Raw genomic sequence first — 13,380 nt, 5'->3', positions numbered from 1 at the left:
CCCCTTCATAAATCACTTTGTGATTCTTCGTCCTCAAAATCGGAATCTTTGGGCATCTGCCTTCCGAGTTCAGTGTTACAATTATGAAAGCTTCTCCAAGCATCTCAAAATATCTTACAGTGTGGAAGATGGAGAGTGGGTAAGTTATCACCATTGTTACTGTGGTGTGGGTGAATATTAGACTATTACACTCATACTTTGTTTACCAAGATGATTATCTTCAAGAAATTAGGATTTATAAGTTGTTCAGGGTTTATTAAAAATTCTAGCCTGACTTCAGAAGAAATTCTTTGATGGGATTGGAACGGCAGTGCACCAGTGCAATTCTGGATTTAAAATAATAGAATTATTCAGGTGTGGAGGGAGGCCAGAGCCTAGGACAGCCCTTTATAGAATGATCCATTCAGCCTCATCCACCCACTGCTTCTTTCAATGCACCTTCTCATAAGTAGAAACCTAATTACTTTTCATAAGCAGCAATGTTCCAAAATAAAATTAATGTGCAAAACATACAAAAATGGGCCAAGATAAGTTCAAGATGCAGGGGCCTGTCCATTCATGGACCCTTGGACGTACTCATTCAATTCAGATGCCCTCTGGTTGGTGTTGCTGTCTGTAATCTCACTCAGCACCTTATCAATTGCGGCCTGGTTATTTTCTTTGGTCAAATGGACCGAGTTCTTTATAATTCTGGCCTCTGAGTGCTCAAGTGGCTGGCTTTTCCTGATGACTGCTATTGGAATCTTGGCCTCCTATTTTGCTAAACATAGTCCTCCAACTCTGTTGCGGGCATACAGAAGCCCATCGGTAGTGTCTTGGGGCAGATGGAGTATTTCTTTGTTAGTTTTCCGATCATCCAGACTCAGAGAACATTTTGCTATCTCACCAGCTGGTCTAGAGGGCAATTGGAATGCTGGAATTTGGAGCCTGATGGCTGAAGCTTGGAGGCCTGTCCTGGGATTGTAGTTGGAGGTCTGTCCATGTGTGGGTGGGAGGGAAGGAAGGGGATTGTTTTGTTGCTTGTTGTGCTCTTGTTCTATAACATCCCTGTAAATTTTCTCTGCACCCTTTTGATCTTATTGATACATTTCTTGTAGGTAGGTGATCAGAACTGTTCTCCTTCAGGCAGAAGAGGTTTAACTGGGACTTGACTAAGATATGTAAATTATAAAGGGTATGAATGACAATAGGAAACTTTTCCCCCATATCAGAGGGAGATAAAAATAAAGGGCATTGACTTAGCAGGCAAGGGAGAAAATAGAGGGGAAGCTTCTTCACCCAGAGTGGCAAGTACCTGGAATCCACTGCGTGAGTGGTTGAAGCTGGGGTACCAACAGCATTCAAGTGTTTTGACAAAAACATCAACCAACGTAACATAGATTGGTAAGGATTAAGTGCCAGGAATGAACATAGATGTCTGACTTCCACTAATTTCTCCCCCCCCTCTCCATTTTACATTCCCTATTCCGATCCCCCTCTCACCTGCTCATCACCTCACTCCAGTGCCTCTCCTCCTCCCCTTTCTTCCATGGTCCATAGTCCTCTCCTATCAAATCCCTTCTTCAGCCCCTTACCACTTTTACCTATCACCTCCCAGTTTCTTTGTTCATCCCTCCTTCCCTACCCCCCACCATGTTTCACCTATCATCTGTCAGCTTGTACTCCTTCCTCTCCCCCACCCCCCACCTTCTTATTCTAGTCTTCTTAGTCCTGATAAAATCTCTCTGCCCAAAACATTACTTGTTTATTCTCCAAAGATGCTGCCTGACCTGCTGAGATCCCCCTGCATTTTGTGTTGCTCAACATTTGCAGCATCTGCAGAATCACTTGTGTTTATACATAACACACACTTAGCTCTTAGCCCAGCCTTCAAACTCAAGAATTATCCAGAAACCTGAGACAATGAACCCAAAGACAAAGTAACAGAAGTTTGAATTTTACATAATTCAACTACTCAATAAGTCACAGTACAAATTCACATCCAAAATCATACTACTCTTTTAATGTAAATTTTGCATCTGACTATCCAGTCATCTTGTTTAGATTCAACAAGTATCAGTAATTTGCAACAAAAGCTATGAGGCAATATTTTAACTGTGCAGTGGAGGGTAAACCAAAAGGCAGAAAAGACCACAAATCTTTGCTCATGGAAGCTCAGTTAAATTAAAATCCAACGTGGGTCACAAATGCTTCTGCGTTTTTTTTCTTCACACATGAAAGCAAGCAATTTTCAATTACTTTATGCACAAGTACATCCACTCAGTGTGGTCCTTGCATGTAGAGTACTGCAGAGAATATATACTGACCTGTGATATCATAAGTACTGTACACAAAAGGACATTAAGCTATTTCCCCTCTCCATTTTATACTGCTGCTCATACCCTAATGTAGTGAAGATAGGGGGAAAGCTGCATCCCACTGGAGGTGGAGAGGAATGAAGTAATCTTCGCAGAAAACCTATGCGATCCCTCGTATTTTGCTGCTAGGTTCACAAATAGAGTCTCCATTTTCAGCCGCTCTGGTGGCATCATCCCAAATGCAATCAGGAGACATTGAAGTTGAGACTTATGAGCACTGTTCCCTCTAAGCTGTGCAGGTGCACAGCCGCGCGGTAACTAAAACGCTCCCTGTGCATCGCCTTTGTTGCCGCACAGCTGGAATTGGATGCAGCTAGAAAAAGTTTACGAAATGTGAAAGATGTTCTTTGTTATTTCAATTAATAAGCAAAATGCTATTTTTCAATTTTCACTTTAAATATTCATAGTATGAATATTATAAAAGAAACTATTTAAAGAATCACACAGTTTTCAGGCCATGTAAATTTTCCTGCTTAGAGCAATGGTTAGTCTGTGCAGCTGTTAAAAAAATTAGAGAGAACATTGCTTATGAGTGTCACTCCAGTGTCTGAACAATAGCCCAGAGTGCTGGTGGTTTCCAAAATATTAAGCACAACAAACAGTTCTGCAATAAATACCAGCATTTTGTTTTTACAAGAAGCAACTCTGAATTCTATTCACTGCTTACAATAAAGATCAATAGTCATGACAGAACCAAAATCTTGCTTCTGGAGAAAGCAGCCTCATTTTTAAAACACAATTCTATTATCCAAGTCAGTTCTATTAATATAAAAAAGGTGTGTTTTATCCCTATAAATAATTAGTTTCCTAATTCTTGCAAACTGATCCAATTTAGATAAAATGTGTAACCAGAATGCAACGGATATTTCAATAAAATATGGCAAAATTTGACAGGGTTAATCATGCATTTTGGCAATTCAGGTAATAAAGCACTAGTGAGTCATTGACAAATGTCGTCAAATTTCCAAATTTCATTGGATTTGAACAATATTTGTAAGAAAACATGAAATATCCTGATATATAATATCTATATATACAGTCCACAGGCAATATTTCAAATACCACAGTAAAGCACAAAAAATGAAATATATTTCTACTAAAATAGTGCACACGTTAGTGTTATAGGAATATATAAGATTTCAAAAGCATACTGCTTGTTGCCAGGTCATTTGGATATCTTACAGACTGAACTACACTTAACATTTTCTATACAAATTAGTGTTTCAGCAGCTGTAATAATTACCAAGTTGTTTTGAAAACACAAAATAAAGTACACAATGTTAAATTGTAAACAGAAATCAGCCCCTTTTAGCTTCTGTCTCTACTTTCAGCTCCAGATTTTCCACCGGTTACATAATCTACTATATTTAAAATTCTATATTGCTATTTTACATTTGGTCACATTAATATGTCCACGTCTCCTTCGTGGTCTTCCTCAGCCACCTTCACGGAGAGCACTTCCTCGTTCAGGAAAAGGCCGCTCAATCTTTCTTTCCTTGCCTGGCGCTGCTCTTTCAGCTGGCGCTTACGCATTGCTTTCTGTTGCAGTTTACGCTGTTTGGATCGCTTCTGCCAAACCATTCAGGGTGGGGTGGGAGGGGGAAGAGAGAATGGGGATGACGGCGAGAGAGACAGAGCATGAGAGAGAGTGAGAGGGAAAACAGTAGAAGGAAAGTTACTAATTGTCACATCTATACACTTTAAAGACTTGCAAATTTCCCAAAATATCCAGAAAACTGAGCTTATTGGTAGTAACAGATCTAAAAACTGCACACAAATCTTCATTTAGTCTTATTCAGACTTTTTGTGCAACTCTGGCTGCCCCATGAATGGAAGTTTTGAGAGAGGGTGCAGAAGAGCATAATTCAGATGCTGCCTGGATTACAGGGCAAAAGCTACAAGCAGAGGTTCAGCAAACTTATGTTGTGTTCTCTGAGGCTGAGTGGACCTGATGGAAGATTATAAAATTCTGAGAAACACTGATGGGGTAAGCAGAATCTAATCCCCAGGGTACAAATGTCAAGTACTAGAGGACACTCACTTAAGGTGAGGGAGGGGATGGGAGATGTGGGGAGGATGTTTAAAGGAGATGTGAGCAATTTTTTTTTACACTGAGTGGTAGGTGTCTGAGACAGGTTGCCGGGGGAGTAGTGGAAGCTGCTATTAGACATGAATATAGAGAGAATGGATGAAGCAGGATCATGTATGACCATAAAACATTGGAGCAGGATAAGGCCATTCAGCCTATCAATTCTGCTCTACTATTTGATCATGGCTGATTTATTTTCCTTTAAAATCTAATTGTCCTGCCTTGTCTTAGTAACCAGAAGAAATTTACATTTACTTGGATTTGTGCTTGGCACAGACACCATTGGCCAAAGGGTCTGCTCCTGATCTGTACTGCTCTGAGTGATAATATAGCAGCTAATATTTAGGAACATCTGATGGCTCTGTGCCTGTACTCACTAGAGTTTAGAAGACTGAGGAGGATCTTATTAAAACCAATCAAATATTGATAGAGTATATATGGAGAGGATGTTTCCTGCAGTGGGAGAGATTAAGATCAGTGGTACAGCCTCAGAATACAAGGACAAACCTTTAGAACAGGGATGAGTAGGAGTGGAGGCCTAGTCATTGAGGAGATTTATAGTTGAAAACTTCTTGATTAGTAAGGGTGTCAAAGGTTACGAGGAGAAGGAAGGAGAATGAAGTTGCGAAGGATCAATTGGCACAGCAGATCAGATGGGCCAAATGGCCTAATTCTGCTCTTTTGTCTTATGGTTGAAAAGCTGGAGTACATTGCTAGGAAATTTAGCACAGCAAGAAAAACATACTGAAATATGACGTTTAACTCATAGTTCAGAGAATGCACCCCTAAATATTAGGGGAGTCTGGGTGTTGGGCACGAGAATAATATAACTAACTGAACCTTACAACGACAGTAAATACAACTGTTTTTAAAGAATGGTCTCTTACCTTCGAGTCTCTTATCCTGTCAGCAGCACTGGTGGACAGGTTACTGTCACTGTGAGCTCGGCTCATGTTGGCGCTTGATGCTGACGCGGAGTTGCTGCCGCTGGATCCGCTGCTGCTTGCTGAACTTACCAGGCTCCCACTGCTGCTGCTGGCTCCACTCAGACCGCCGACCCCACAGCCGGCGTAACTACCCCTTCTCCAGCTTTCACGCACGGATCGCTGGCGGGCACCATGCTCTTTAATGTAATTCCTTACCTAAATAGGACACAACGCATTAAATGGGCTGATCACTCACACTGCGCTCAACATATATGGTATCAACACGAACACAGCACAGTAGCAAGGCAGGTACTTTGAGGACATTTAAGAGACTCTGAGATAGGCACATGGATGACAGAGAAATGAGAGCTATGTGGGAAGCAAGGGTTAGATTGATCTTGAGAGTACTTTTTAAGGGTCAGCACAACATGGTGGGTCAAAGGGCCTTTACTGTGCTGTACAGTTCTATTTATAGAATTGTACGACACATAATGCACAAATTGTGATCTCTCTCCTAGAGTAAGGATTTTGAAGGAATTGCTTGAGCTATTATCACAACAGCTAATATGAGGGGAAATCATTTTAAGGTGACTGGAGGACAGTATAGGGTAGTGTCAGAGGGAAGATTTTTAAAAAGAGAGTGGACAATGTGTGGAATGTGCTTCCAGAGGTGGTGGTAGATATATTAGGGAGATTGAAGAAACTCAGATAGGCACGTCGATCAGGTGGTCAAAAAAAATGGAGGGCTATGTGGAGGGAAGGATTATATTGATCTTAGAGCAGATAAAATGGTCAGCACAACATCGTGGGCCAAAGGACTGGCACTGTGTGGTACTGTTCTATGTTTTATATTTTATGCTAGCAAAGCAGTTAGAATAATACTTTACAGTGCCAGCAAGCAGAAGATCAGGGTTCAATTCCCGCCACCGTCTGTAAGAGTTTGCACAGTATGTTCTCCCTGTGTTAGTGTTGGTTTCCTCTGGGTGCTCTGGTTTCTTCCCACATTCCAAAGACATACGAGTTAGGATTAGTGAGTTATGGGCACACTATTTTAGAACTGGACGTATGGCGACATCTGGGAACAGCCCTGAGCACACCCTCGGGCAATGGTGGCTGTTGACGCCAACTACGCATTATATTGTACATTTTGTGTACGTGATAAATAAAGCTAATCTCAATCTCTAAATGTGCATGGAATTTAAAAAAACAAACAGAAATAAATGCAGATTACGTTTCTGTCGTCATTATACAGTGAAAAGTAACCACGTCAGTCACATCTTCAGGGAAATACACAGCTTCCATTACATATTGAGATTTACCTGTTTTAACTTTTCATCCGTCAGACAGTTGAGTTCAATTATAAATTCACTATCTGTGGGTGAAATCTGAGCATTTGGGTCAATGATTTTAATAATGTCAAGTTGCTCCCGGAGTCCCATTTCTGTACTAACTTTACGACTCAAGTACTCAATGTATTCAACCTGAAACAAGAAGAAATAGCAAGCAAGTTGACACTAACAAGTAAATGAACATATTATACCCCTTAATATTATTAATGCAACCAAATAGAGTATAAGATTTTCGTTTTACAGTTTAATTTTCCTTACAATTGTGGATCAGGAAGAGGAAGTTAGGAGAACACACACTAGCAGCTCTACTTCACTATGAGTTTCAGGAGATTGATATATCATCAAAAATTCTTGCAAACTTCAACAAATGTACAGTGGCAAGCATTCTGACTGGGTGTATCACAGCCTAGAGTGGAGCTTCCAATGCACCAAATCGTAAGGGAGCTGCAGTGAGTTGGAAATTAAGTCAGCTTCATTATGGGAACAACCCTCCCCACTATGGGGGACAGCTTCAAGAGTCTGTGCCTCAAGAAGGCAACATCTATTATTAGGGACCCTCACTATCTGTTACACACCCGCTTCTCATTACCACTGTCAAGGAGGAGGTACAGGAGGCCGAAGGCTGGCACACAATGTTTAGGAACAGTTCCTTCTCTGCCATCTGATTTCCGAATGTCCGTAAACCCTTGTTATTCCTTTTTATTTGCACTGTCTATTTATTATATAGTAATTTTACAATGTTGCACTGTATTGCTGCCACAAAACAGCAAATTTCATGTCCATAAGAGCATCAGACAAAAGAGCATAATTAGACCATTCAGCCCATTCCAATCATGGCTGATTTATTATCCCTCTCAACCCCATTTTCCTGCCTTCTCCCTGTGACGTCCTTACTAAACATGAAACTATCAACCTCTACTTCAAATGTACTCAGTGACTTAGTCTCCACAGCTGCCTGTGGCAATGAATTCCACAGACCCTCTGACTAAAGAAATTCCTCCTCATCTCTGTTCCAAAGGGGCATACTTGTATTCTGAGGTTGTACCCTCTGGTCCTAGATTCCCCCACTATTGGGAAAATCTTTCCAGTCCACTCTGTCTAGGTCTTTCAATATTTTATAGGTTTTAATGAGAACAGAATCAGCATATGATGTGAAATTTTGCTGTTATGGAGCAACAGTACTTTGCAATACAGAAAATAAAAACTGTAAATTACAGTAAGTATATATATTTACTGTAATTTACAGTTTACATATAAAGTTAAATTAAATAATTAGTGCAAAAAGAGAAAAAAAATGTGAGGTAATGTTCATGGGTTCAATGTACTTTCAGAAATTGATGGCAGAGGATATCCCCTTCATTCTTCTAATCTTCAGTGAGTACAGGGCCATCAAATGTTCCTCATATGCTATCTGCTATATTACCTAATGTTAGTTCCACCAGCACTTTCTGTGTACTGACACTGCAAATAGTTGTGAAGACAATCATATTGTTGTTTTCATAAAACTGTGATATGGATTGAAGGATTAAATGTTCAGCTGTACAGTGGGCAGATTGCTCTGACCTCAGTCCCACAACTTACAGTATTAATTGTTATGCTTTTTCCAAGGAATATTATGGTTTTTAATATTGAAAAGTACAACTCTGAGATCATACAAACAGCATAAAAATCCATCAGGTTTCCTTTAAGGAAGGAAGAATTCTACAAGTATGCAAAGTGATTGCCATTTTTACCATAATTGTGTGGGATTGCGTGGGTATCAATTTAAAGCTCTATCAGAATCTTATAAAAACTTTAGTGTTATAAATTATTTAACTTTAATTCTTGTTTGCCTGGGGCAGTATTATTTGCATGAGTAAAAAATTGACCTTACAAACACAATTCAAATTGAAACTTGTGGGAAACATTATTCCTCAAATACAAATTTAAACAGATTAAACTGCAATCTTCAAGACACTGAGAGGTAATCGATTTTACTATAAAATTTGATAGACTTCTTTATATATTGCACAGTCAACACTGCCCTTGTACATATGAATATTGTTATTGGCATGGCTTTATTCAAATGATCAAATAATGGAATATTTTAGCACTATGCTCTTCCCCATCCCACTAAACAGGATATCTTTTATTTTGTTACTACCCAAGCACCACATCACAGCTGTTCACATGTCCCTACTGCTCCAGAGTCTGCAGAATTGGTCTCTACAGTCACCAACAATTGTGCTGTCGCTCCTGAGGACCCTTCTTCCCTCCTGATCTTCTCAAGTGAAGGAACAGCCATCATCATCATCTTTTAAATTTTAACTTATCGGATCCAAGTCATTTCAAAGGTGAACATATTACAGGACTAGTACAGACCTTGGCCACATGGACAAGTTAAGCTGCAAGACCACGACCACACCCACACAACCACATGCACGCGCACAGACATGACCTCACAAAAAAAAGCTGGAGGAACTCAGGAGGTCAGGAGGGAAATGAGCAGTCAAAATTTCAAGTAAGATATACAGGCATCCATTAGTCTCGAGAGACCATGGATTTGCCCCTTGGAAAGTTTCCAGGGTACAGGCCTGGGCAGTGTTGTATGGGAGACCGGCAGTTGCCCATGCTGCAAGTCTCCCCTCTCCACGCCACCGATGTTGTCCAAGGGAAGGGCAAGGGCCGATACAGCTTGGCACCAGTGTCGTCACAGAGCAATGTGTAGTTAAGTGCTTTGCTCAAGGACACAGCACGCTGCCTTAGCTGAGGCTCGAACTAGCAACCTTCAGATCACTAGATCAACTCCTTAATCAGTTGGCCACGCGTCAAGTAAAATATCTTCAACACTATCAGAATCAGGTTTAATATCACCAACATATATCGTGAAATTGGTTAACCTAGCGACAGCAGAACTAGGCAATAAATGGTAAATACAGAAAGCAAACAAATAGATGAGTTACAGCAAGTATATATATGTATATTAAATAGTTAAAATAAAAATAGTGCAAAAACAGATGTAATAAAAAAGTGAGGCAGTGTTCAGTTTCAATGTCCATTTAGAATTTGGATGGCAGAGGGGAAGAAGCTATTCCTGAATCACTGAATGTGTGTGTGTCTTCAGGCTTCTGTACCTCCTTCCTGATAGATAGATAGATAGAGATAGATAGATACTTTATTCATCCCCATGGGGAAATTCAACTTTTTTTCCAATGTCCCATACACTTGTTGTAGCAAAACTAATTACATACAATACTTAACTCAGTAAAAAAATATGATATGCATCTAAATCACTATCTCAAAAAGCATTAATAATAGCTTTTAAAAAGTTCTTAAGTCCTGGCGGTCGAATTGTAAAGCCTAATGGCATTGGGGAGTATTGATCTCTTCATCCTGTCTGAGGAGCATTGCATCGATAGTAACCTGTCGCTGAAACTGCTTCTCTGTCTCTGGATGGTGCTATGTAGAGGATGTTCAGAGTTTTCCATAATTGACCGTAGCCTACTCAGCGCCCTTCGCTCAGCTACCGATGTTAAACTCTCCAGTACTTTGCCCACGACAGAGCCCGCCTTCCTTACCAGCTTATTAAGACGTGAGGCGTCCCTCTTCTTAATGCTTCCTCCCCAACACGCCACCACAAAGAAGAGGGCGCTCTCCACAACTGACCTATAGAACAACTTCAGCATCTCACTACAGACATTGAATGACGCCAACCTTCTAAGGAAGTACAGTCGACTCTGTGCCTTCCTGCACAAGGCATCTGTGTTGGCAGTCCAGTCTAGCTTCTCGTCTAACTGTACTCCCAGATACTTGTAGGTCTTAACCTGCTCCACACATTCTCCATTAATGATCACTGGCTCCATATGAGGCCTAGATCTCCTAAAGTCCACCACCATCTCCTTGGTCTTGGTGATATTGAAACGCAGGTAGTTTGAGTTGCACCATATCACAAAGTCCTGTATCAGTTTCCTATACTCCTCCTCCTGTCCATTCCTGACACACCCCACTATGGCCGTGTCATCAGCGAACTTCTGCACGTGGCAGGACTCCGAGTTATATTGGAAGTCTGATGTGTACAGGGTGAACAGGACCGGAGAGAGTACGGTTCCCTGCGGCGCTCCTGTGCTGCTGACCACCCTGACCATCCTGTGCTGTGCTGATAACAGTGAGAAGAGAGCATGTCACAAACAAGAGAAAATCTGCAGATGCAGGAAATCCAATCAACACACACAAAATGCTGAAGGAACTCAGCAGGCCGGGCAGCATCTATGGAAAAAAAACAGTCGACGTTTCGGGCTGAAACCCTTCTTGCCGAAGAGGGCATGCCCTGGGTGATGAGGGTCCTTAATAATTGACATCACCATTCTGAGGCACCACTCCTTGAAGATGTCTTGGTTACTACTTTGGCTAGTATCCATGATGGAGCTGACTAATCTAACAACTTTCTGTAGCTTCTTTCGATTCTGTACAGTATCCACTCCTCCCCCCACCCATACCAGATCATGACACAGTCAGAATGGATTCCACAGTACACCTGTAACAGTTTTTGAGTGTTTTAGGTGACAAACCAAATCTCCTCAAACTCCTGATGAAGTATAGCTACTGCTTTGCCTTCTTTATAGCTGCATCAATGTGTTGGGACCAGGATCAGGGGTATTCACACTCAGGAACTTGAAATTGCTCACTCTCTCCAATTCTGATCCCTGCATTAGGATTGGAACATGTTCCCTCATCTTACCCTTTCTGAAGTCCACTACCAGCTCTTTGGTCTTACTGATGTTAAATGCAAGGTTGTTGCTGCAACACCACTCCACTAGCTGGTCTATCTCGCTCCTGTGCACCCCCGCATCTCCATCTGAAATTCTGGCAACAATAGTTGTAACATCAGCAAATTTATACATGGCATTAGAGCTGTGTCTAGCCACATAATCATGGGTGTTGAGAGATCAGAGCAGTGGGCTAAGCGAACATCCCCGAAGTAAACCAGTATTGATCATCAGTGAGGAGATGTTAGTAGCAATCACCACACATTAGGGCCTTCCAGTTAGGAAGTCGGGGATCCAATTGCAGAGGGAGATACAGGGGCTTAGGTTTTGTAGCTTTTTGATCAGGATTGTAGGAATGATGGTGTTAAATGCTGAGCTATCATCAACAACAGCATCCTGAATGTACGCTCTAGTATCAATTGTTTGCTGACAATACAGTATTTGTATTGTATTGGTTGCATTGTCCAGGTGACCTAAGGTCGCGTTAAAAGCAATTGAGATTATGTTTATCATGGACTTATTGTGGTCGCAGGTGAATTGCAATGGGTCCAGGTCCTTGCGGAGGCAGGAGATGATTCTAGCCATGACCAACATCTCAAAGCATTTCATCGCCGTAGATATGAGTGCTACTGGACGATAGTCATTAAGGCAGCTCACACAACTCTTCTTGGGCACTGGTATAATTGAAGCAGGTGGGAACTTCCGATCGTAGCAGTGTGAGATCGAAGGTCCCATTTCCATGCTCTAAACTCTATAACACTGTCATACAATATATATCTTTAGGGGGGGGAACCTATGAATGACAATAGGTTACTAACACTGCTTTTGTTACAGTTTACACTGTTAATACTAACTATCTACCAGATTGAAGCACAACTGGCTCAAACCAGTACATAAAAGCAGCCAATCTAGACTTCAGAAGTTTGGAGAAGAGGGGACTTCAATCAGAACCAATCAGGAGTGGTTTGCAGCAGTGCAACAGAGCTTTGACCAGTGGCCAATCAGTGTTTGGGATTGATTAGAAAGCACAAATTAAAGGAAGGCGGGACAGTGTATCGGCCTTCGACTGAGTGGACAAAGTGGTGGTCATACAGCTTTAGCACTTCGAGGCTTCATTGAAGAGAGGCTTGAAGCAAAAGAAAGAAAAGCTCCAAGTTTTGTCCTTTTCTTTTTTACATCTGCTCAGCTAAGACAGCAGAGACCACAGGCAGAATAGTGCAATGCTCCTCTTGCAGGATTTGGGAAAGCAAGGAGACCTCCAGTGGCTCTCACCACTACAACTGCGAGAACTACATCCAGCTGCAGCTTCTAACAAACCGGGTTAAGAAGCTGGAGCTGGAACTTGATGAACTCTGGATGAGTCAGAAGACTGAAGGGGTGATGGAGAGGACATGTAGAGAGGTAGTTACACCCAAGGTGCAGGACACAGAAAACTGGGTGACAGTCAGGAAGGGAAAAGGGGTTAAGGAGCCAGTGCAGAGTGCCCCTGTGTGGTCATCCTCAACAACAGGTATATCACTTTGGATATCACTTCCTCATAAGGGAAGGGGAAGAAGAGGCACGCTGTGGTGATAGGGGATTCATTAGTTAGGGGAATGGACAGGAGGTTCTGTGGGCGAGAACAAGATTCCCGGATGGTATGCTGCCTACTGGGTGCCAGGATCTGGGATATCTCAGATCAAGACTTCAACATTCTTAAGTGGGTGGGTGATGTTATGATCGCAGCCCCCTGCTTCTTGAGAATCGCAAGATCGCTATTAATTCGGGTCTTGGTCCCAGGAAATGAGTGAGAATCCTCAAGGTTTTGGAATGTGTCCTGGCCCCTCAGCAAGACAAAGCCATTGATAACGGCCATTGTCTCTTGGAGACACCTTTGTGGATTGGGGACTGGGCTACGTGCAAGCCCTCAGGGCA

At 41.7% G+C, this 13,380-nt stretch overlaps 1 protein-coding gene across 2 annotated transcripts in view; it reads right to left on the bottom strand.

Annotated features, from left to right (window-relative positions):
- Positions 1 to 1,980: 1,980 nt before the first annotated feature.
- Positions 1,981 to 13,380, bottom strand: part of fam199x (family with sequence similarity 199, X-linked) — a 38,368-nt gene continuing 26,968 nt past the window's right edge. The window contains exons 5-7 of one of the 2 annotated variants that reach the window (XM_073057802.1): positions 6,692 to 6,853; positions 5,334 to 5,588; positions 1,981 to 3,926 (exon numbers count right to left, since the gene is read on the bottom strand). In XM_073057802.1, coding sequence (XP_072913903.1) covers positions 3,756 to 3,926; positions 5,334 to 5,588; positions 6,692 to 6,853 — 588 coding nt within the window. In that variant the 3' untranslated portion in view covers positions 1,981 to 3,755. The remainder of the gene's footprint in view (positions 3,927 to 5,333; positions 5,589 to 6,691; positions 6,854 to 13,380) is intronic. The other variant, XM_073057803.1, reaches the window with a different exon arrangement.

The sequence above is a fragment of the Hemitrygon akajei genome, chromosome 10, assembly GCF_048418815.1.
Source record: "Hemitrygon akajei chromosome 10, sHemAka1.3, whole genome shotgun sequence".
In the NCBI taxonomy this organism is placed as follows: domain Eukaryota; kingdom Metazoa; phylum Chordata; class Chondrichthyes; order Myliobatiformes; family Dasyatidae; genus Hemitrygon; species Hemitrygon akajei.
This window is presented reverse-complemented; position numbering and strand designations above follow the sequence as displayed.